At 51.6% G+C, this 25,284-nt stretch overlaps 1 protein-coding gene across 11 annotated transcripts in view; it reads right to left on the bottom strand.

The window, feature by feature from the left end:
- PTPRU (protein tyrosine phosphatase receptor type U) overlaps positions 1 to 25,284 on the bottom strand; it is a 91,242-nt gene that overhangs the window by 61,553 nt on the left and 4,405 nt on the right. For all 11 annotated transcript variants that reach the window (XM_050794454.1, XM_050794483.1, XM_050794490.1 and 8 more), the window contains exons 2-7: positions 9,720 to 9,851; positions 6,283 to 6,554; positions 5,714 to 5,795; positions 5,492 to 5,607; positions 5,027 to 5,201; positions 4,153 to 4,446 (exon numbers count right to left, since the gene is read on the bottom strand). In XM_050794454.1, the coding sequence (XP_050650411.1) occupies positions 4,153 to 4,446; positions 5,027 to 5,201; positions 5,492 to 5,607; positions 5,714 to 5,795; positions 6,283 to 6,554; positions 9,720 to 9,851 (1,071 nt within the window). The remainder of the gene's footprint in view (positions 1 to 4,152; positions 4,447 to 5,026; positions 5,202 to 5,491; positions 5,608 to 5,713; positions 5,796 to 6,282; positions 6,555 to 9,719; positions 9,852 to 25,284) is intronic.

Genomic DNA, 25,284 nt, shown 5'->3' with positions numbered 1-25,284 from the left:
CTATTAGAAAAAAAACACAGGAGTAAATCTTCATGACTGTGGATTAGGCAATGGTTTCTTAGGTATGATATCAAAAGCACAAACAACAAAAGAAAAAGATAGATAAATTAAAAACTTCCATGCTTAAAAAAAAACTATCAAGAAAAAGAAAATATAATCCACAGAATGGGAGAAAGTATTCGCAAACATTAACATCTGATAAGCATCTAGTGTCCACAATATATAAATAACTTTTTTTTTTTTTTTTTTTTTTTTTGAGACAGAGTCTCTGTCACCCAGGCTGGAGTGCAGTGGCACCATCTCAGCTCACTGCAACCTCCACCTCCTGGGTTCAAGTGATTCTTGTGCCTCAGCCTCCCAAGTAGCTGGGACAACAGGCACCCACCATCACACCTGGCTAATTTTTGTATTTTTAGTAGAGACTGAGTTTCACCATGTTGACTAGGCTGGTCTCGAACTCCTGGCCTCAAGTGATCTGCCCTCCTCAGTCTCCCAAAGTGCTGGGATTACAGGCCTGAGCCACCACCGTGCCGGGCCTACTCAGAATATATAAGTAATTACAACTCAATAATAAAAAGACAAATAACCCAATTTAAAAATTGGTCATGACCGGGCATGGTGGCTCAAGCCTGTAATCCCAGCACGTTGGGAGGCCGAGACGGGCGGATCACGAGGTCAGGAAATTGAGACCATCCTGGCTAACACAGTGAAACCCCGTCTCTACTAATACAAAAAACCAGCTGGGCAAGGTGGCGGGCACCTGTAGTCCCAGCTACTCAGGTGGCTGAGGCAGGAGAATGGTGTAAACCCGGGAGGCGGAGCTTACAGTGAGCTGAGATCGCGCCACTGCACTCCAGCCTGGGCAACAGAGCGAGACTCCATCTCAAAAAAAATAAAATAAAATAAAATAAAAATAAAAATTGGTCATTTTTAATACTGTGAATAGACATCTCTACAAAGAAGAAGATATCAAAATGGTCAATAAGCACATGAAAAAATGCTCGATATCATTAGCCATCAGGGTAATGCAAATCAAAATCACAATGAGATACCATTTCATATACACTAGAGTGCTTATAATAAGACAGATAATAACAAGTGGTGACAAGGATGCAGAGAAACTAGAACTCTCATAGACTAGTAGTGGGAATTTAAAGTGGTACAGCTGCTTTGGAAAACAGTCCAGCAGTTCCTCAATGAACAAACACAGAGATATCTTATGATATATATGGTACATATTCAAGAAAAATGAAAACATATATCAATATAAAAATCTGTACACAAATATAGCAATACTGTTCATAATAGCCAAAAAGTGTAAACAACCCCAATTTCCATCAACTGATGAATGACAAATAAACTGTGATATATTCATATAATGGAATATTATTAAACAATAAAAAAGAATGGAATATTGATACATGCTACAATGAGGATAGACCTTGAAAACATCATGCTACATGGAAGAAGGGTCAGGTGTGGTGGCTCACGCCTGTAATCCCAGCACTTTGGGAGGCCAAGGCAGGCGGATCACCTGAGGTCAGGAATTCGAGACCAGCCTGGCCAACATGGCCAAACTCCATCTCTACTAAAAACACCAAAATTAGCCAGGCATGGTGGCAGGTGCCTGTAGTCTCAGCTACTCGGGAGGCTGAGGCAGGAGAATCCCTTTAACCCAGGAGGTGGAGGTTGCAGTAAGCCGAGATCACGCCACTGCACTCCAGCCTGGAGACAGAGCGAGACTCCATCTTAAAAAATAATAAATAAATAAATAATAAAATAAATGGAAGAAGCCAGTCACAAAAGACTATATATTGTATGATTCCATTTATGTGAAATGTCCACAGAGAGGCAAATCCATAGGGACAGAAAGGAAATTAGTGGTTGCCTAGGGCTAGAGGTGTTCAGGTGAAATGGGGATGACTGCTAAAGAGTACAAAATTTCCTTCTGAGATGATGAAAATGTTCCAGAATTGATTGTGTTAATGGTTGTGTAACTCTGTCAATACAGTAGTCCCCCCTGTATCTGCAAGGGACACATTCCAAGAACCTAGTGGATGCCTTAAACCACAGAGAGTTCCGAACCCTAGATAAACTATGTTTTTCCTATACATACACACCTATGATAAAGTTTAATTTCTACATTAGGCACAGTAAGAGATTCACAACAATAATAATAAAATAGAACAATTGCAACACCACACTATAATAAAAGTTATACAAATGTGATCTCTCTCTCTCAAAATATCTTATTGTACAGTACTCACCTTTTCAAGCCTCAAGTTGACCACAGGTAACTAAAACCATAGAAGGAGAAACCTCAGGTACACAGGGACTACTGTATACTGAAAACCACTGAACTGTACATTTTAAGGATTGAATTGTATGAGATGTGGATTATATTGCAATAAAGCTGTTACCCAAAAAAAGCCAATTCCAGAGGTTATATACTCTGATTTCATTCATATAATATTTTTGAAACAACAAAATTTTAGAAATGAAGGACAGATTAGTGACTACCAAAAGTTGGGGAGTAAAGGAAGAAAGGGAGGTGAATGCAGTTATAAAAGAGTCCTTAAGGGGATTGAACTATTCAGTATTTTGACTGTAGTGGTGAATACACAAACCTACACATGTGATAAACTGTGCAGAACTACATACACACATGCACACACACAAACAAGTACAAGCAAAGCCAGAAAAGTCTGAATAAGATCTGTGGTTTTTATCAATATGAATATCTTTTTTTTTTTTTTTTTTTTTTGAGACGGAGTCTCGCTGTGTCTCCCAGGCTGGAGTGCAGTGGCGTGATCTCGGCTCACTGCAAACTCCGCCTCCCGGATTCACGCCATTCTCCCGCCTCAGCCTCCCAGTAGCTGAGACTACAGGCGCCCGCAACCACGCCTGGCTAGTTTTTTGTATTTTTAGTAGAGACAGGGTTTCACCATGTTAGCCAGGATAGTCTCGATCTCCTGACCTCGTGATCCACCCGCCTCGGCCTCCCAAAGTGCTGGGATTACAGGCTTGAGCCACCGCGCCCGGCCAATATGAATATCTTGATTGTGATATCATACTATAGTTTTGCAGCATGTTACCACGGCAGAAAATAGGGTGAAGTGCACAGAGAATCTTTCTGTATTTTTTTTACAACAGCATGTGAATCCACATTTATCTTAATAAGTCCATTAAAAAAACACACTAGGCAAGGCACGGTGGCTCACGCCTGTAATCCTAGCACTTTGGAAGGCGGAGGCGGGTAGATCACCTGAGGTCAGGAGTTTGAGACCAGCCTGGCCAATGTGGTGAAACCCTGTCTCCAGTAAAAATACAAAAATTAGCCAGGCATCATGGCACATGCCTGTAATCCTAGCTACTTGGGAGGCTGAGGTGGGAGAATCGCTTGAACCCAAGAGGCGGAGGTTGCAGTGAACCAAGATCGTGTCACTGCACTCCAGCCTGGGTGACAGAGCAAAACTCTGTCTCAAAAGGAAAAATAATAATAACAACAACACTAAAGTCACAAAAAGAAAAACCTGTTGTGTTCTCAATTCCTCTTCTGATTAAACAAAAAAGACCCTCATCTGGCACAGGTGTACCATCCTCCAACAGCTGCTTTGCCCTTTTTAACAAGGAGGAGCAGACCTCAGGCTCAATGCCCAAATAAGAGAAACCAGCTAGAATATGTAACACACTTGTATTTGATGGTGTTTAGTTGCTTATTTTATCTAGATGTAGAATTACGAACATAGATTCTGGAGCCAGCCAGTCAAGAGTTCCAGTCCCATCTCTGCCACTTAATAGTTGTGTGCTCTTGGGCCAGTCACTTAACATCTCGGTACCTCAGTCACATCTGTAAAATGGGTATGACAAGAGCACCTACATCGTGGTGTTGTTGTAAGTTTTAAATCTATAAATATGGGTTTGTGTGTGTGTCTACACACAGATATGTTTAAGTGCCTGACACAAAGTAAAGTATTAGCTATCATCATCTTTGACAAAACAAGGGTTAAGGAAAAATCGCAATGTTTTAGAAAGGTTTACAAGCACAGATTCAGGCCACGCTTCCTCTCGAATGCGCCCCTCCATAGCCCTGGGCCCATACCCAGGTGTCCCACACCAGGGACTGAGGTCAGGAGTAGCGGCTGCACCCACCTGCGCATTTGGTGCGGCTGATGAGGGGTGGCCCCGGGCGGCCAGTGCCGCCGTCTCCAGGACGCGTGAGCAGCACGCTGATCTCATACTCTGTGTCGGGGTCGAGGTGCCACAGCTTGTAGGTCTGTAGGCTGACGGCATGCACTTCGGCCCAGGGCCCGCGCGCCATGCGGTACTCAATCTCCTTGCGCACGATCGGCCCGTCGCCAATAATGGAGTTGGTGTTGAGCTGGATGATGAGGTAGGTGGGACCAGCACGCAGCAGCTGTGGGGGCGCGATGGGAGTTGGGGGCTCTGCGAGGAGATGGGGGAGAGGCGGGGCGGACCGATGCTGCTGTGAGACCCCAGCACCCAACTCTGCGTCCCACCACACCCAAATCCCTCCCCATCCTCCCAGGGCCTCTCACGCTGCTACTAAGCCCTCAACCAGACCTGCTCTCCTACCCCCACTAAATCCCCAGGCCCTAAGGGGCACCTGGTTCCAAAGGCCCCGCCCTCGCCCATCAGCCCACAACTCCTCTCTCAGGCCCCTCCTAATCCCCCAAATCCTCGTCTCCTGGAGCTGACCGCAGGCCAGCTAGGATCAACACAGTGGTCACACAGCCAGACCCCCATCCCCTCTAGGCTCTCACCTTGACCCTATCCGTCCCCCTCGACGCCAGCCCCGACCCCTAGATCAGATCTCATCCCGGTTGGACCACTGCCATCCACACAGGCCCACCTTCAGATCGCACCCCCGCGATACTCTGCCGGCCCCACCCCCACGACCACGCCCCCGGGCAGACCCCGCCCCGCCGCCGGCCCCGCCCCTCGAGGGTGGGGGTCCCGGCGCTTCCCGGCGCTTCCCTGCGCTTCCCGGCGTGCGGCAGCTGACCCTTGACGATGAGCTCCGCGAAGTTGGAGACGCCCGCTCCGCGCGGGGCCTGGGACACACAGCGGTACAGGTCCTGCTCCGCACGGCTCACAGCAGCCAGCGGGAAAGTGGCCAGGAAGCGCCGGTGGCTGATATGCCGCACGCCCGCCGCCGGCACCAGCGCCCCGCTCTGCCGCTGCAGGGAAGAGAGTGAGAGGGTCAAGGGCGCCTCGAAGCGAGGTGTCCCGATCTCGCTCTGACCCGGGCCCCATTTAGCCGTCCCTACTACACAGCGCAGACATAGGTTCCTGGAGCCGCACTCTGACCTGGGGAATGGGGGCCCAAGAGAGGGCAGAGCGGAGCTAGGGGAGGGCTGGGACGCTGTGCGCGGTGCTGGAGTACGAAGCAGGGACTCAGCATCCTGCAGGGAGTCAGTGCCAGAAGCAGCCACCAACCCCCCCAGCCAAGGTCACCGCTCCCACTCACCTGCAGGAGGAAGCGTTCGGCCTCGGCCGCTCTGCCCGCCGCCATGCACTGGAACGACGCGTTCTGGCCCGCGTTGACCTCCACGTCGCCCAGGCGGGAGAAGTGTGGGGCCTTTGCTGCGGGGTTACAGCCGCGTCGTGAGCTGGGCCTGCGCCCCCTGCAGGCAGGAGCCGCGGCCGCCCGCACCCCTTACCCCTGCGCCCCCAGTGGGCCAGGACTCACCGCAGGGGTAGCTGAGAAGCAGGATGTCGTCTAGGCCCATGTAGCCCCTGCGGTCTGGGGAGATGAGGGCCTCAAACAGCACCTGGGGGAGGCGGGAGGGCCCCTGTCATACTGATATCCCTCCAGCCTTGCCTGGGGAGGTGCCCACTTTCAGCTTGGCCTCAGCTTCCTCTGCCTCAACTAGCAGAGGTCAGCCCCACTCACACTGACGCTCCCTCCCAAGCCAGCTAGTTGGGAGTGGGATCCCAGCGCCCATAGTGAATAAGGTGGAGGCCAGAGTTTCCATCCAAATCCTGGACAGTTACCCTCAAGCAGTCACACAGGGTTTCCAGGTCAACACTGTTCCAACTCACCCTTGACCTGGGCCCAGAGGCTATTCCTAGGAACAATGACCTCAGATGCTAAACCCAGACTGGCCCCAGACTGACCCCTGGCCTTGACCAGAGGTTGCCTCTGATGCTGAATGCAGACACATTCTAACTTCAGCCACTCATCCACTCTGACCTCAAGCTGACATCCTCAAGCCCCACCTCCAGGCACAGGTTGGCCGCTGACTGAACCCAGCCCACCTGATATTCATTGGGCCAGAAAGTGCTGACAGCCAGCTCAGCCTGGTGCCACTGGCGGCCATGGGATCCAGTCATATTCCAGACAGCACTGCCCAGGGGGCCCCCATTAACGCGCACGTAGACACCCAGGGTGCCCGGGCTGTGCCCGTCCCGGCTGTACAGGAAGTAGCTGAACTGCACACAGTGGGTGTCATTCTCGCTCAGGCTCTGGAAGATGACATGGGCTCGCTGGCCTGGGGCATGCTGGGAAGTGTTGACCATCAAGTAGGAGCCTGGAAAGAGAGGAGGAAGAGGCAGGAGCTGAGGAGACCTCAGGGGAGGGCCAGGGCCAGGGGGACACTGAGAAGGACTCCAGGCATCGGGACCCACCAGGAGTCAGGGATTCTGAGGTCTGGCCCCAGCTCCACCTTCCTGGGTGAGTCCCTTCACTTCCTAGCATCTGTTTCCCATAGGAGACCTGGAGCAGTAAAAAACACACAAACCTGACTTTGTCAAAACCATTTAAAGGCTGGGCGTGGTGGCTCTCGCCTGTAATCCCAATGCTTTGAGAGGCTGAGGTGGGTGGATCACCTGAGGTCAGGAGTTTGAGACCAGCCTGACCAATATGGTGAAACCCTGTCTCTACTAAAAAAAAAAAAATTAGCTGGGTGTGGTGGCATGCGCCTATAGTCCCAGCTACTCGGGAGGCTGAAACAGGACAATTGCTTGAACCTGGGAGGCAGAGGATGCAGTAAGCCAAGATCACGCCACTACACTCCAGCCTGGGTGACAGAGCAAAACTCAGTCTCAAAGAAAAAAGAAAAAAAAAAGGGCTCCTTACAATCTACAGGTCACAAAGCCCATGCCCGGCCTCACCACAGCTTTCCCCATGTTCTGAGCCATCCCTGGAGGCAGGGACTAGGTCATTCAGCCCTGGAGTCAAGATATTGGCACATGACAGTCCCTCAAAGGCCACCCCTTCCAAAGCCCTCCCTCCGCCTCCCACCAAGGGCTTCTCTCCTGGCCCCTGGGTCATTACTAAAGTGCCTGTCTGTCTCCCACTAGCCTGTGAGGTCTCAGGACGCAAGCTGAATCAATAGGTAGAATAGAGATTGGATGAAAGGATTCCAATTTCCCTTCCAGACCCCATCCCTGAGTCTAAATTCCTGGGATACAAATCCCCTTGACTTCCAACCTGGAGAAAGGCAGCCTGTCCCTTCCCCAGAGACCCAGCCTGGGTACTGGGGGAGTAGAAGTGGACTAGGCTGGCTCAGGACCTGGCTGGAGGATTTGGGCTTCCCAAAGGGCACCTGAAACCACCCAGCGCTGCCTCCTCCTGGGCTTGGCTGCCAGCCAACATAAGCTCATTCAGATCCCTGCTCCAGGAGGGCTCCCTGGGGACTCTGCTGGAGGGGATCTCATTCATCTCTGTAAGCTAGAAGGCCTATGGAGGCGGCTCCTGGATCAGTCCCGGCAGGGCAGTGGTAAACTAAACTCAAGTTCCCATCCCCATCCAGGAAGGGGCACTTCCCAACCCCCAACACACTCCCTCTTGGCCTACTCATGCTACTTCTCTCTCCTCTCCCTGCAAGCAGCTGTGTGCATCTTTCTCTCTCTTTCAATCTGACACTTTGTTCTTTCCTCCTCCTTCTGCTCCCTCTGCCTCTCCCTCCGCTCACTGCATCCCTCCCCTTCTCTTTCATTTACTCCCTTTATCCCTGTTGCTCTTGCTTCTCTTCTCTCCTGCTCTCCATCTCTGAGTGTGAATCTCCCTCCTTTCTTCTCCCTCCACCCCCAGCTCCATTTCCTAGAATGTAAGAACCAGGAGGACAAAGACTGTCCATCTGGCTCACCACCACATCCTCAAGACCTAGCACAAGGCTCACACTAATTGCTAAATTCCCCTCTCCCCTTTCTCACTGGGTATATCTCTGCTTGTACGTGACAAGAGAGGTAGAGCACACTCAGGGTGGTCAGGACTGTAAGAGGTGAATTCCAATCAGCTGCTTTGTACCTGAGTGCCAACCATGTATCAGACTGAGGCTGGGCCCTGGGAATATGGAGAGGCCCCCACGAGGTCCCTGCCATGGTGGGTACCTTTACAGATTATTTTCAGAGAAGTCAAACTGTGATACCCACTAACACCTGCAGAGGCAGAGGTAAGTGCCCCAGGAAGGGCACAGTGTGAGCGAATGCACAGAAGGGGAGGGGCAGGGCAAGCTGTGAGAGTCTGCAGGAGGCACCTGTGCCAGGTCATGAAGGTCTTCTCTCCTAGTGGCTTCAAGTCCTGGCCCCACCACTGAGAATCTTCGCTGCCCCTCCCTGACAACAGATGCAATCTCAGCCATGCTGTGAGCTGGGCAGTAAAGACCCTGGGCACTAGTGTGATGGGGCAAAGGGAGGGGGCTTCAGGCTGTGGAATATGGGGATTCACTCAGAAAGCCCATTTGATACCCACACTATTTATGTCCTCTGACACAGCCCTTATCAGTAATAAAGTTGACAATTTGGCCTTTATTTGTCACATTCTTTTTTAATTCCCAGTTGATTCTGCAACCCGTGAAGAGGAGTACTAGTTGTACAACTCCTCTTCCCCAAAGGTCTTCCCCAAAGACCCTCAACAATAGCAACTAAATAACTGACTCCTGCATGCCACCCTTGTGCTCTGTACTTCATACGCATCATCTCATGACCCTCTGAAATGGAGTCCTGTTTGCCTCATTTTACAGTGAAGACAATGGAGGCTCACAGACGTTAAGTGACTTGCCCAAGGTCACACTGCTGGTAAAGTGATGGAGCCAGGGTTTGAGCCCAGGTCTTCATGACTCTGGAATGAGTGCTCTAGGGGCCATGATGAAAGCAGGAAGTCAGTACTAGAATCCATATTATTAGTCTCCTACCTCCCAATCCAGAGCTCAGGATGACAAAGCTGCCCCATCTTGAAACAGGAACAGAGCAAGGTAGAAGTTGAGAAGGATCTGGGACTTCCAGGAGGAAGAGGGCAGAGGAAGGAAGGTTTTAAACACATCTAGTCCCAATGTTACTGCTCTTTCAGCATCTCCAAGTCCTGGAGAGATCAGGATTCAGGGGCTTTTGGGGAGAAAAGAATCTCTGAAGACAGCCTCCCAAAGATGGAGGATTTAGGAAGAACTGAGAGTGGGAGTGGGCTGGATCCTGAGCTAGGCAGCAAGGGAAGTAATTGGAAGTGAGTTTTAACTCACAGCCATGAGGGCCTTTAATGGCTTGAACCTGCACTCATTTCACACACGAAACTACCTGACATGCACAATTAGACAGTGTTGAGAGAAAGCCACATTCAGTGTCACATATGACATTAAAGATGCAAATGCAGATGGCGCCCAGAGAGGTTAAGTAATGTGCCCAAGGTCACACAGTAGGTGGGTAGAAGTGCCTCTGGAAGGAGAAGAAGGGGTAATGGCGATGGAGAGTAGACTTACCATGGGGCAGGTCCGCAGGGGCCCGGGTGCCAGGGTGGATTCGCACTTGCTCCCACTGGAAGTCATCGTACTGGGCCTGGCTGTATTCGCAGGGCACTGCTGGGTCACTTGCCTCCTCAAAGGTGCAGCCAGCTGTGAGAGCAGGGTCTGGTTAGCCCAGGCTAAGGCAGGGCTACTGGCCAGCAGGGTTCCTGGAGGGTAGCCCCCACCCTCCTCCCTTTCTTCAGGCCCTTCCCCACACTGCTCCCTCCCTCTAGCAAAATTCTCCCTCCTCCACCCTCTCCCTCTACCATGGTCCCCCTCACTGTCCCCTCCCAATACCAAGATGTCCCTACATGCCTACTCCCCCAGTACTTCCCAGGACCGCCCCCCACCCCACCACCACCACCACTGGCACCACCATCACCACCATCCATCAAAGACCCTCCTCAATAAAAACTACTTATCAGGATTGCTATATTATTGGAACTTCACAACAATCCATAAGATCAGGAATAGAATTATCTCCACTTTGTGGATAAGGAAACTGAGACCCCAAAAGTCTGAGTGACTTCATTAGGGTCACACAGCTCACTGGTGACGGAGATGGGGTTTGAACTGAGATCTCCTGATTGTTACCCAGTGTTCTGTCCCCTGCCCCTCTATCTTCCCATAGAGGACAGACAGTGGGCCCTGGGCCTGGCAGGACCATGCGTGTCATAATCCAGCCCAATGAGATCTCCTTTAAAAATAACAATTGCCACCAATCCACTCAAGCCGGGCACAATGCTACATGGTGGACGTACAGAGCCTCGTTCAGGCCATGCATTCTGAGTCAGGCACCACTATTTTTCCTACTTGACAGATGTCGATGGGATTCAGACATTGCCCAAAGTCAGTCAAGTTAGGGTCTCTGTGAAGGGGTGGCCTGCCCCTCCACACCTGTGGGTGTTTCTCGTAAGGTGGAACGAGAGACTTGAGAAAAGAAATAAGACACAGAGACAAAGTATAGAGAAAGAAAAGCGGGGCCCAGGGGACCGGCGCTCAGCTTACAGAGGACCCACGCCGGCCCCGGTCTCTGAGTTCCCTTAGTATTTATTGATAATTATCTTTACCATCTTAAAGACAGGGGAGTGGCAGGACAATATAAACAAAGAAAAAAGAGGAAATCGGCAGTAAGACATATGAACAAAAACCTCTGTGACATGAATAAGTTCAAAGGACAAAGCTGTGCCTTGAGATGCATATGCAAACATCTCCATAAACCTTTTGGCAGCATAGTTTCAGTCTATCACATGGGGAGAAACCTTAGACAATACCTAGCTTATCTAGGAACAAAGTCACACCCTGCACGCCCAAAATCCATTAAACCTTGAGTTACCACAGCACATGTCTCTTGCAAGGACAAGGTTGGGGGTAGGGTCACAGACTAACAGCATCTCAAATACAGAACAAAATGGAGTCTCTTATGTCTACTTCTTTCTATATAGACACAGTAACAGGCTGATCTCTTTCTTTTCCCCACATCTCTGCCTGCGGGAATGTGACATGCAAAAGCAGAGTCATGTGTGGACGAGGCACACGTATGACTAGATGAAGCAACTTCCCATGATTTGCAACCAGTACTAACAGTTTAAATGAGAAAGGGGGAGGAAGTGGGGATTGAAATAGATGTGAGTCCTTTGGTTGGTAATGAGGTCTATATATCTCAGTGAATTCATCAAAGGCCTAAGCTGGTTGCGTAATAAACCTGAGAACACTATTGGTTCAGAAAGGAACTGAAAGCTTCTCCCTGCCACTCACTCCAAAACCTTAGTGTTTGGAGTCCCAACAGGAGCCTGAGGCACCAGAAACCCAGGAAAATGCCTAAGCAAGTGGCGAGGAAGCAAGCGCAAACCATGCCAGACCCTGTCCCGGGTGCCTGCCAGTCACTGGTACTCCTCCCGATTTGACAGATGATGTGACTGAGGTTCTGAGGAATGAAGGGATTTGTCCACCGCACCACGTGGTGGATCAATGAGTGGGCTTTGGCATCACAGACTTGGGATCAAATCTTGACTGCAATTTGCCAACCCCTGTGACCAGGGGCAGGTGGCTTCTGTTTCTGAGCCTGTGTTTCCCTATCTGCACATAGGCTGGTTGAGGATTTGATGTAGTGGCCCACTTAGCACAACACCTAGCATACGTAAGCACTCAGGAAATAGCAGCTCTTATATGTACCATGCAAGTCTACATAAGGAACAGAGGTGGGATTTGAACCCATGTGGGTCAGATGACAAAGTCCAGGCTTCCCACAAAAAGGGGTTTCGATACCAGAAGGAGCAGACCTGAGCTGCTTCCCAATCTCAAGAAGAAGAGGGACAGGTATAGATAGTTGTGGTATTTACATATATTTAGCTGGTGCAAAAGTAATTGCAGTTTTTGCCATTTTTTTTTTTTAAGTAATGGAAAAAACAGCAATTACTTTTGCACAACCTAACATATATTTATTTATATATATAAAAGCCTTTGTACAGTCTTATAATGTTGGGACACTTTAGGCCTCAGAAACAGGCCTCAGGAAACAAAATTTCTCTCTGACCTGCTCCTGTCCTCCTTTCACCTGTCCAAGGCAGGGCTCTAATCCAATCACGGGTCATTCCAGAGAGGGTCCTGCCCGATACCCTAGAGGAAGGATGCCACAGAAAGGCCAAGACAAGTTTAAGCAGACAGGCCTTGCTGGGTTTAGATCAGGCGCTTTATGTGCAATCACATTTGTCAATCATGCTTACGTAAGGAAACCTCTATAAATACCCAAAAGGACAGGGTTCGGAGAGCTTCCAGACAGTGGAACACATGGAGCTTCTTGGAGGGTGGTGGGTCCAGAGAGGGCCAGGAAGCTCCATGTGCCTTCCCCCATACCTCACCCTATGCATCTCTTCATCTGTATCCTTTGCAATATCCTTTATAATTAACCAGTTAATATGTTTCTGAGTTCTGTGAGCTGCTCCAGCAAATTAAACCCAAAGAGGGGGTCGTGGGAACCCCAACTTGCAGCTGGTCGTTGAAAGTTCTGGAGGCCCAGACTTGCAACTGGTGTCTGGAGGAGGAGGCAGTCATGGGGACTGAGCCCTCAACCCATGGAATCTGATCCATATGCTGGAACTGAATTGGAGGACACTCAGCTGGTGTCTGCTACAGAATTAATTGCTTGCTTGGTAGTGGGGAGAAGCCCCCACACATTTGGTCACAGCGGTCTCCTGCGTTGATGGCTGCTGCTGTGGTGGTGTGAGGGCAGAGGAAAAACGCCATTTGAGGGAGGTTTTCTCTAACAACAGTACTTGGGGAATGAGTGCCACATGCCACATGACACTTGAGGAAGCTCTTCCCAAACAACAGCACTTGGGGGGTGAGTGCCATGTCACAGGCACAGTGCTACAGGCATCTTCACACGCAGCAAGCAACTTCACTTAGGAGGCTCTACTGTTTCATCTGCAGCTGCAACTCCTCTAGGTTGCGATGCAGATGATGTGAAGTAGCACATGAAAAACACACCCAGGCCAGGCACAGTGGCTCATGCCTGTAATCCCAACACTTTGGGAGGCCAAGGTGGGCGGATCGCCTGAGGTCAGGAGTTCGAGACCAGCCTGGCCAACATGGTGAAACCCCGTCTCTACTAAAAATTAAAAAAATTAGCTGGGTGTGGTGGCGCTTGCCTGTAGTCCCAGCTACTTGGAAGGCAGAGGTAGGAGAATCACTTGAACCTGGGAGGCAGAGGTTGCAGTGAGCTGAGATGGTGCCACTGCACTCCAGTCAGGGTGACACAGCATGACTCTGTCTCAAAAAAAAAAAAAAAAAGAAAGAAAAAGAAAGAAAAAAGAAAAACACACCCAGAAGAGCCAGGCACAAAGGGCTCCTCACTGCTGGGGGCTCCCTGTCTTCTCCTGCAATGGTGAGACGTAGGTGTGAGGATGGCACCAAGCAGATGGGATGAAGTAACAGAATACTCTTTCCAGAGCTGGGGCAGGACCTTGGCTGAGCTCTTTGGCTCTTTGTTTGAAAAGCCGTGGTCAGCATCATGCCTTGTTGACTGTGGGAGGTGGTTTTAACCCCATCTGTGCCTGGAGGGCCTCAGCTTCCCCTCTAGAAAAAGACCCACAGTGCAGCAGAGAGAGAGAACATGGCAAGTATAGAGAGAGAGAGCATAGTGGTCAGGGAGGACTTCCTGGAGGAGGAGGCCAGCTAACTTCAGCTTGAGCTGGGCCTGCCCTAAGGCTCTTAGCCAAGGCCTCCTTGAGATAGAGGGGTTGCCATAAAAGGAAGCCCAGGATCTAAAGTCCTGGCTGGGGTTCAGGCCTTTCCTGTTCCTTCACAAGTAACAAGGCCGCTGCCCCGATGTCTCACCCACCGCCCTGGGGAGAGCCTGGGAGTGCCAGCTCCTTGGCTTCCTCTTATTCATCCTGAGCCAGGTCACACGAACTGCCAGGACTCCCAGACTGACTAACCTGGTCAGAATGACACCCAGACCACCTGACCTCAGTCAGAGGAGCCCCCAGATAGACTGACACCAGTCCTGTGATCCCCAGACAGACTGACCCAAGTTGGTGACCCCCAAAGAGACTGACTTCAGCCAGCCTGGCTCCCAGCTGACTGTCCCTGTTGAAAGTGGCCTCAGCCTCATACAGATGACCCCAGACTATCTCACTTCAGCCAGAATCACCACCAGACTGACTGACTGATCCTAGACCTGCCCACCCCAGCCACAATGACCCCTGACCTCTGCCAAATGACCCCTACAACTGACCCCAGCCAGGGTGACCTCCAAGGAGTCACTCTAGATGGGCTGACTGATTGACCCCATCCAGAGTGATTCCTTTTTTTTTTTTTTTGAGATAGAGTCTCGTTCTGTCACCCAGGCTAGAGTGCAGTAGCGTGATCTCAGCTCACTGCAACCTCCAGCTCCCAGGTTCAAGCTATTCTCGTGCCTCAGTCTCCAAAGTAGCTGGAATTATAGGCACGTGCCACCGTACCCAGCTAATTTTTGTATTTTTAGTAGAGACGGGATGTCGCCATGCTGGCCAGGCTGCTCTCAAACTCCTGGCCTCAAGCAATGCCCCCACCTTGGCCTCCCAAAGTGCTGGGATTACAGGCATGAGCCACTGCGCCCAGCCTCAGGGTAATTCCTTAACCGGATTGACTCTCTCTCCCTGACTCATGTCCATCTCTAGACCTGTGTCTCTGAGCCAGGCCCAGTTCTAGCTCCAGCCCATAGTGGGTAACATCTCTGGAGCCAGGCTCCCCAAGAAGCATCCCAACCTTACCCCTTCCCCTCATCCCCTGAGATGGGAACGGTGAGCTAGGAGCCAAGAGCCCCAAGCCAAGTCCCAGTTCTGCTAGAGACCCAACTCCTACTGGAGGCCACTAAATCTGACTTTGAGTTCAGAGCAAGAATGGTAGCAAGGAATCCTTCCGGACTCCACTGACACAAACACGGGCACAGACATGCACATATACACATCAATACCTCTGCGAGGGGGCTGTGAATTACCACCACGACCATCTGTACTGGTGAATCCTCTTAGCAACTCTGAAGGTAGGTAGTCTTATTTTTGTCTTATTGTGAGTTTATTAGGTACTACTATTATTCCTAATTTACAGATTAAAACAGACTCAGAGAGATACAGTTGCTTACTCAAGACCACACAGCTACGATGTGCAGAAGCTCAGACTTAAACCCTCTATCTTTATTCCAGGAGACTGGGCATAAACAAAACAAAACAAGGCCCGCCCTTCTGCTGGCCGGAAGTGTTAATTCAGCTTCATTCACGGGGGATTTGTTCCCTGCCAGTACAAAGCAGGTCCCAGGCTGGCACTATCAGAGGTACAAGGATGATGAAGACTCCGCCCTGCCCTCAGGGACCTCCTAGTCCCACTGAGGGTGAGGAAGAGGGAATGAGGGAATAAGAGAAGGTTCAAGGCCACAAGAGGGGGTCCAGGGAGGGAGTCAGGTCGAGGGGGAAGGCCTCCTGGAAGAGGCGGCATCTAAGCAGAGCCAGGAAGGATGGGGAGAGATGGGTGGAAGGCATTTGTGGCAAAGGGCCCAGGGGAGCAAAGCAAGGCGCTGAATAAACACAGTTTGTCCAGGGCACAGAGAGGAGCCCAAGTTGGCTAAAGCCATGAGAGCTATGACTGGAGGGAGGGGAGGTTGAGGCCAAAACATGGAGGACCCTAAACACCAGGGTGAGGAGCTGGGCCTCATTTTGCATTGAGGAGCCACAGAAGGTGTCTGAGTAGGAAAGTGCCTGGATTCAGATGAGATAAACGATATATCCTATAAGCCACGAGTAGGGCAGGTGGTGTCTCCAGGGAGCACAGCAGGATCCAGAGGTAGCTTGGGAACAAGCCACCAAGGGGTCCAGAGTCAGATGTCAGAAACTGGTGAGGACAGGGGCCTCGAGTCCCCTTCCAGGATGCAAACAGCACACCCTCCCATCACACTCAGAGAGGTGCAGAGCACACAACGCACCTATGCCCAGAGCCCCACACTCAGTGTTCACACACACTCCCTTTCTGCAGCCTGGGCCAAGCCTGGGGATGCGGTCTCAGCTAGACTGGGAACGGAGAGAAAGCCTGTCCCTGGGCACCCCATATCTACGGAGGCCTCCCTGAGAGGGTGAATTGAATCAACCCAAGACCCCCAAGGGCTCCCCCAGCCTCAGCTCAAACTGGCCCAGCTACATTCCTCAGCTAATCTCCCCAATCTGGCAGGCGGTTGCCTGAGCAACCGTCAGCCACAATTTGGGAAGGCAGGGGGATGGTTTAGCCACATCCGGCTGGGCTCGGGATGGGGTGATGTAAGGGGCAGAGCTGCCTCTGGAAGAGTGTGGGAGGGGTCTCCCTGGTGGCAGGGGCTCTACATCTCCACACGCATGTTTCCACATGCAGGTGTGCATGTGCAGGTGTGCATGTGCGTATGTGTGTGTACACATGCACTCATGGCTGTGAGATGACAGGACAGCCTGGTACTGAGTTTCAAGGATTCAAATGGCAGGCGGGAGACCTGGATCTTACTCCTGCTGAGCCTCTAGGTCCCTCTGTGACCTTGGGCAGGTGACTTGCCCTCTCTGAATCCTTACCTCCTCACCTGTAAAATGAGAATAGGACTGCTAAGGTCGGATGACAGATTGCAGTTGCGTGAGTGTGCACGTGAGCAAGTCATCCGGGGGCAGAGGTGCGTGAGGGTGAGCATGGGTGTCAGAAAGGGGAGGTCTCCTGGGCAGGCGCTGTGAAGCCGCGGGGGTACAGACGTGCATTTACAAGCAAAGGTACAAGGGCATATTTAGTGGTAAGCTTGCACCTAAGGGGGAGGTGGGTGTGTGCAGTAAGGTAGACGGGAGTTGTGCATACGTGTGGGTGTGTGAGTGTGAACACCACAAGCACTGCACACCAGACTTGCCTCACACCAGACAGGAAACAGCACTCCATGCCCAATGCGGCTGCAGCTGCAACCAGTATTTTCTGAAGACCCCTGGCAAACAGAAACTTTTGTGCCCTTTGGTTTGTCCATAGAACATCCAATTCCCAAGAGTGGTCCCGGGAGAAGCAAAACTTCTCCCAACAGATTGCAAATTTAGGGGCTGGGATTTCACCCGAGCCCAGGTACACACCCAGTTGTGGGTGGGGAAACTCAAATACAACCCCAACAACAACAGTGGACTATTTCATCATCCAAGGTTGTACCCTTATTCTCAGCAGCCCAACCCAAGCCTGGAACCAACACTGGCCTCACCCCTGACTTTCTTGCCTAACCCAGCCCCATCCTGGGTTCTCCACCCCAACTACATCTTCATCTCAGGCCTGTCTAATCCCTATCTCCTCCCTGCCTGAGGTCAAGGACCATCTCTCATGCGTTTGAACCCCATCCCAAGTCCTATGTACAGCCAACAGTGCCTGGACTTATTGACCCCATGATCCCAGCTAGTCTGACCTTCACCAACCACACCCAGCTCTAGAACCATGGCACCAGCCCAGAGGCCTGGCCCAGCCCACCTTGCTACTCTCCTTGCCCAAGTCAACTCATCTAGACCTAGGCCGAGGCTCCCAGAGCTGCCCAAAGAGCCCTGATGAACCGATGGGTCATTAACTGTAGTCAGGGCTGAGAGCAGTATGCCCATTTTCTAATCACCCAGGAGTCACCATAGCTGCAACCAGAAAGATCGCCCAGGGCTGGGCCACAGGGAAAGTTGAGCTAGCACCACCCACAGAGCCAAACACACAGCCTGACAATGCCAACATCTTGCCATCTCCACTGAGAATGGAAGGAAACCAAGTACAGCAGGGGATCTTATGCCAGGCCCACTCCCCATCTCCCTGATCAATATGTGCTGCAAATCCCAGAGTTAGCAGTAGAGCTGCCACACTGGCAGTATGAGGGGAAGGCACAGGCCAGGGCTGGATGCCAGACAGACAGAGGAAAAGGGCCGAATGGAGGACTATGTTGTGCAGTGGTACAGCGGGCAAAGAGTTCACAGATCTGTCCTGCAGACACCCTGCGTCATATGAAGACAGACTGCAGAGTAGAGGGGCATGGGGCTGTGCACAAACCCGAGCAGTGTGAAGATCTGTACTTGATAAAGGTCCATGGAGAGAGGCCTCTGCAGTGCCACAGTGCAAGGTGTTGAGGGTGCAGTGCAGCAACTTCGTGGTGTAGAGACAGAATACAGTTACACAATGCAGGGAGCAGAGCATACAGTGTGCGCAGGCCTCATTACAGACATCTGGTACAGCATGGCAGAACTGGCCAGGGCCATGATGCAGCACGGAAGTGCCACATCCATCATGGGTATGACCCAGAGCTGCACAAGGCACACTGTGCCACTGCAGTGCATTTAGTGGTACACTGGGCTGGCACTCAGTGCTACACGATAGGTGTATGGAGGAATGCCAGCATGGTAAGTTTAAGCCTTACTAGTTCAAGCTTCATGCATTCTCATGGGAAGGGCGTGTGCCCTGCATAGACATGCAGCACAGGCACACAGAACAACAGAGAGGTACAGGGATGGGAAACGGGCAGTGAGTGCAGAAGAAACTGCTGGGTGCGGCAACCCAGCCTAGAATATAAGCCCAATAAATACAGTCCCGAGGAACAGAGTAGGTGCAGACTCGAGGCAGGGGTAGGAAGTGGCACAAAATGGAGTACAATTAAGATAGTGTGTGAAGCTGGGCACAGTGGCTCACGCCTGTAATCCCAGCACTTTGAGAGGCCAAGGCAGGTGGATCACTTGAGGTCAGGAGTTTGAGACCAGCCTGGCCGACACGGTGAAACTTCGTCTCTAGTAAAAATACAAAAATTAGCTGGGTGTGGTGGCGCATGCCTGTAATCCCAGCTACTCGGGAGGAGGCAGGAGAATCACTTGAACCCAGGGGGTGGAGGTGGCAGTGAGCCCAGATTGCTCCATTGCACTCCGGCCTGAGCAACAGAGTGAGACTCCATCTTTAAAAAAAAAAAAAAAAAAAAAAAAAAAAAGATGCTGTGTGGAACCAATGGATTCAATGCAAGGGCTCTGGGTCCTACAGTCCGGTAGAGTGCACACAACCCAAGCGTGAACAGGTTCATTGCAGGGTAGAGGCCCTGGGCAGTAATCCTGTGCAGTGCACAAATGCAATGTCAGATACTGTGCAGTGGTGCTGCCTGTGCAAACCCAAGCCAGTCCTGAAGCCCAAGAAAGCGGTCCCAAGCTGTACTATAGGTATAGACTCCCTGAGTCATGTGCAACGCGGGGCAGTAAGAACACTCAATGCAAAGATGTTGTTCACCTAGGGCTGACAACAAAAACCTGGAAAAGGACACCAGCCTACAGATACCTTGGTGGTAGGACAGTGCGAGGCCGGGACACCACAGGGGCAGCATTTCAGCAGCAGTGGTGCATTGCAAGGGTTGGGCCATGAAGCACATATCCAGTGCAGCAAAGCAGTGCACATGCACAGAAGTGCTACGTGGGGCGAAGTGCACTGTTGGTACAATGCAACCGTGGAATGCAAAGGGGCGGTGCCCAGAAACTCAGGAAAAGTTCACAGTCCTGATGCAATACTGACATCCATGCAATAGTGCAGTGCAGTACAGAGATGCCGTGTGATGCCAAGATGCAATGTTGTGGTAGCATGCCATCTGTTGGCACAGTGCAGTGCTGCAATGCGAGGAGCTATGCCCAAACCCCAAAAGAGTCCACATGACCAAGCACCAGTGAGGTACTGAGGTACAAAATATAAATGCTCTATGATACAAACATGCAATGTGGCCACAGAAAACCACGTGTTGATCTCAGACAGTGGTGCAGTGTGAGGGGCTCCACCCAGAAACTCAGAAGAATCCACCTTCCCAATGCAACACTGACATCCAGCAGAGTGACACAATATGCAAGAGAGCAGGAAAGACACACACACGGCAGGACCACGGCAGCATGGAGGCACAGTCCAATGGACAATGCAGAGGCAGAGCATGCAGAAACTCAGGAGAACTCACATCCTCAATGCAATGCAGCAATCCCAGCGAAGTAGGGGGCTGAGACACAGGGCAGTGCGAGGAGGCTGGACCCAGGAACTCCAGATAGCACATATCCAGAGCAGTCCAGAGCCTGGCACACCGCAACAGTGTTGGTGGGAGGGTCGCGATGCGGAGAGGGGAGCTCAGATCCCTGGAAAACCCTCTACCTACAGCTCTGCCCGGCCACGCTGGCTCACCCCACAAGTTGGGGGCCAAAATCTCATCTGGCTTGTCCTCCTCCCTCCAACATCTTCCACCCCAGTGACTCTCCAAGGGTAAAGGATGAAGCCACTGCCAACCACAGGATAGGCCGTCTAGAATCGAGTACATGGTCCAGGTATTATAACTAAGCAGAGCCCCAGCATGCTAGCAGGAAAACAACGAATTCAAATTCTGCTGGTAAAGCTTTTGGACAATTAAAGTACAGCCCCTGGCCCCCAGCCCAGGGCACCACAGAGGAGAAATAGAAAGAAAGACCTATGGGATTAGGCCCTGGGACAGGGTGGGCAGGAAGTAGGACCAACAAGAGGTTAGGATGTCAGAGAAGAGCCAGAATCAATCAACCTGGCTAGTCACTCCCCAACCACCACCCCCATCCCCACCTCTATTACTCCCTCCCAGGCCTGGACTTCATCAGAAACCAAGAACAGACTTTTCTGGGCACACAGGATGCCCCCACGCATGCACATACATACATCATAACAGTGAACACTTACACAGTGCTTACTATGTGCAGGACCTGTTCTAACCTACATAATCATAACCATAAAACATATCCTCATGACAAACGCATGCAGTGTGTTCTATTACTATCCCCATTCCACAAATGAGAACACTAAGGGCCCAGAGAGGTCAGTAACTTGCCAAAGTATCACACAGCTAGAGGTGGTGGGCCCAGGATTAGAACCCAGATGGTCTTGGCCCTGAACCTATGCTCTTAACCACCACACGCTAGACAAACACATATTGACATGCCACATGCACAGCCGCACATGTACAGCTGCAAGTCCACATGTACGCTCATGTAAACACACATACATACACATTCTGAGCAATGCATTTCCCACTCTCAGCTGAGACTCACCTGTCCTATCCACTAGGTTTCTGATACCTCCCAGTTGTCACCTCTTATCCCAGCTGTCCCATATCTCCCTGTTCTATCATCTACCTGTCCCCCAACCCTCAGTTGTTCCCCCAATACTGCCTGTCCCTTCACTGTCAGCTGTCCCATCCCCCAGGTATATCTTTCCCACCAGTTATCTTCTATCCCCCAGTGGTCCCCCAGGCCCCAGCTGTCACCCAGCCCCAGCTTTATCTTGCCCTGTCAAATATCCTCAGCACAGCCCCTTCCTAACAGCCCCATCTCAATCTTCCTCCCCAGCTCCTGCCCTCAAACTCCCAAACCTCAGCGGCCCTCCAAGCCCCCTTTCTCCTTGTCCCTTCTGAGTCATCACAAGGTCCTGTGGTTTGCATCCTGGGAATCTGCCCAAGACCTCCTGCGTCATCTGGAAGCAGCATCTTCTGAGCTGTCCCCCTCAGGGGTCCTCCCACAGTCATTCTGCAGGCAACGGCAGCCCCCAACCCAGAGCCAGAGGAGGAGGCTGCGCTGCAGAACCCCAGCTCCTGCCTTCACCCCTCCAAGTCTTCCCTGTGCACCCAGAGGCATCGAGATGCAGTCACTTAGTGTGCATCTGCCATGTATAGGCCCTGGGGACCACAGATGACAAAGACACAGCTCAGCCCCCAGGGCATCCCAGCCTAGGGGGAAAAAGGAGATGGAAAACTGCAGCACATTGTCAGACGTCCAGTATGGGAGGAATTAGACCAACTGCACTGGGAGAGGGCTAGGAAGGCTTCACTGCATCAGTGGCAATGGAGCTGAACTGTGAAGGCTGAACAAGTTGGTAGATCCCCCACCCCCACCACGAGGTGAGAAGTGGGGAAGAGCACAGTGTATGCAAAGGTAGGGAGGTGTGAACCGGCATGGCAGGCTCCTGGATCCGCAATTCACCTGGTGATTTGGAGCAGACAGCGGATAGGCAGGAGTGGGGTCAGGGAAGAAAAGCATCGTGTGAAGCTGCTTCAGAAAGAAACGGCTGGTCACGCAGGGCCTCATCTGCTATGCTAGCGTTTGGGTTTTGTCCCGAGTTCAGGGGAGCCTTCAGCTTGAGACAAAGGAGTGACAGCATCCTACGCCTGCCTTAGAAGCTTATTCTGGCCACAGGGTGGTGGAAGCATTAGAAACCGAAAGGCTGGGCCGGGTGTGGTGGCTCACGCCTATAATCCCAGCACTTTGGGAGGCTGAGGCAGGCGGGTCACGAGGTCAGGAGATCGAGACCATCCTGGCTAACACAGTGAAACCCTGTCTCTACTAAAAATACAAAAAATTAGCCTGGCGTGGTGGCACGTGCCTGTAGTCCCAGCTACTTGGGAGGCTGAGGCTGGAGACTTGCTTGAACCCAGGAGGCGGAGGTTGCAGTGCGCCAAGATGGTGCCACTGCACTCCAGCCTGGGTGACAGGGTGAGACTCCATCTCAAAAAAAAAAAGAAATCAAGAGCATGATGGCAGGCAGAGTAGAGGCCAAGAAGGCTACCAGGCTACTGCAATAGTCCAGGCAAGATCTAATAAGGCTACAGAGAAGAAGCCTGGATTGAACAAAACCTTCGTCAACAGCCACTGAATCATGGTCCATCCAGCCCAATTCCCTTCCCAGAGATGCCCAGGCCTCACTAAAGGTGCTGCAGGCCACCTCATGCCTCTACACCAGCGCCGTCTGCAGAACCTTCTGAGAGGATGGAAATGTCCTCTGCCTGCATTAACCAGTACAATGAGAGCCACTAGCAACATGTGACTCCTGAGGACTTGAAATCTGACTAGTGCAACTGAGGGACTGAATTTTTGCTTTAATTAATTTAAATATATAGCCATACATGACTCAGGAGCCACTGTATTGGAGAATACAGGTGGAGGACAATTTCCATCACCACAGAAAGTTCTATTGGATAATACAGCTCTAGGCTGACTGCTGAAAAACAGAACTATCGGGGCCCCTTCTGAGGCTTGTGGCTTTGGAGTCTGAAGAGCGATCAGAGGGCAAGTCCCAGGGAAGGGGCCACCAGAGGTTGAGTTGGGTACAGCCACCAGGACATTCCCACCCAACATGTCCACACCCCTCATGGACACATCTCGGATACACAGACACACCACCACAGGTCACAAGGGCACCTCCACAACTAAACATACAAATAGACACATGAGGCCAGGCGCAGTGGCTCACACCTGTAATCCTAGCACTTTGGGAAGCCGAAGGAGGTGGATCACCTGAAGTCAGGATTTTGAGACCAGCCTGGCCAACATGGTGAAACCGCATGTCTACTAAAAATACGAAATTTAGCCAGGCATGGTGGCAGATGCCTGTAATCCCAGCTACTCGGGAGGCTGAGGCAGGAGAATCGCTTGAACCCAGGAGGCAAAGATTGCAGTGAGCCAAGATCGTGCCACTGCACTCCTGCCTGGGTGACAAAGCCAGACTCCATCTCAAAAAGAAAAGAAGAAAAGGCTGTGTGCGGTGGTTCATGCCTGTAATCCCAGCACTTTGGAAGGCCAAGGCAGGCAGATCACAAGGTCAGAAGTTCAAGACCAGCCTGACCAACATGGTGAAACCCAGTCTCTACTAAAAATACAAAGATTAGCCAGGCGTGGTGGTGTGCGCCTGTAATCCCAGCTACTCAAGAGGCTGAGGCAGGAGAATCACTTGAACCCATGAGACAGAGGTTGCAATGAGCCAAGATCACGCCACTGCACTCCAGCCTGGGCGACAGAGTAAGACTCCATCTCAAAAAAAAAAAAGAAAAACTAAGAAGAAAAAAAAAAAAATAGATACACGGCACCCCACACCCAGACTCACTAATACCTTGATACTTCAATGACTGGGTCCCTGTTGCTTCATACGCAGACACCCCCACCCTCAGATACCCAGACACTTGGGGATCCCTTCAACTGGACACTCAGGCACTTGGCCAGCCCCATACCTGGACACAACACAGAGACACTCCCCACTTAAATACCCACTAACCTGAGGACTCCCAGACACATGGATACACCCACCTCCAGACCCAGGGATGCTGGGATAGCCTCTGTCTGCACACCCTGATCCTCCCACATGAGGGCACTGGGATGCCCACACCTAGATACCAAGACACCACCCATCCACATGGCTCTGCACCCAACTCCAGGAATGTGATACTTGAATAGCCAAACACCCTCAGCACCAGGCTCCCCAGGGGTCAAAGCAACTGGTTACCTCCCTCCTCCAAACTCAGATCCTGCCACACCACGATAACCAGACGACTAGACACCCTAACAGGTCACATGTGTCCATGCCCCTAGTTACAATCCCTACACACCACCTACTCTGACTGCCCAGATGCTGAGTCACATCTGCACACACCTCAGCCAGCCTCGCCAACCCCATCTGCCAGGACCACCACGGGACCCAGTTCTCCCTTCCCTCCAGTGCACAAGCGGTCAGAACAGAGGCTGTGACACCACCTGCCCACCCTAAGATCTAGGACTGAGGACTGAGGACTGAGGGAGGGTCTTCCAGGAAGCTCCCCTCCCACTCCTAACACAGGGCCCTGCGGGGTCCCTCCCTCCTCCTCAGCCACTCATACAGACCGTTGAGACTCAATGCCTCACCAACTGCCAGGTCCCCTCACAAAAGGCTGAGACTGGGGACTGGAAAGGCCCTGCCAGCTGCCAGGGGTGGGGCTGGAGCTTGGGGGAGGGGCTGGCAGGCAAGAGGCCCATTCCCTTCAGTCTCTTGCCAGGGACTTAACCTCCCCAACTCAAAGCTCCCAGATGACACTCTCAACATGGCCTTTTCACAACATAACACCATCCCCCACCCTCCAGGAATTTTCCAGATTCCTGGAGGGAAAACCTCATTCTTCAATCTCTACCTTCAGTGGAATCAGTGCGCCCCCATCTGGCATCTCCACCTCTGAACTTGACTCCCTTGAACTATTCTTTCAGGCCATATATATTTATTCAGACCCGGTGGG

Source organism: Macaca thibetana, chromosome 1 (genome assembly GCF_024542745.1).
Source record: "Macaca thibetana thibetana isolate TM-01 chromosome 1, ASM2454274v1, whole genome shotgun sequence".
Lineage (NCBI taxonomy): Eukaryota > Metazoa > Chordata > Mammalia > Primates > Cercopithecidae > Macaca > Macaca thibetana.
The sequence above is the reverse complement of the archived record's forward strand: the minus strand, read 5'-3'. Positions and strand labels throughout refer to the sequence as shown.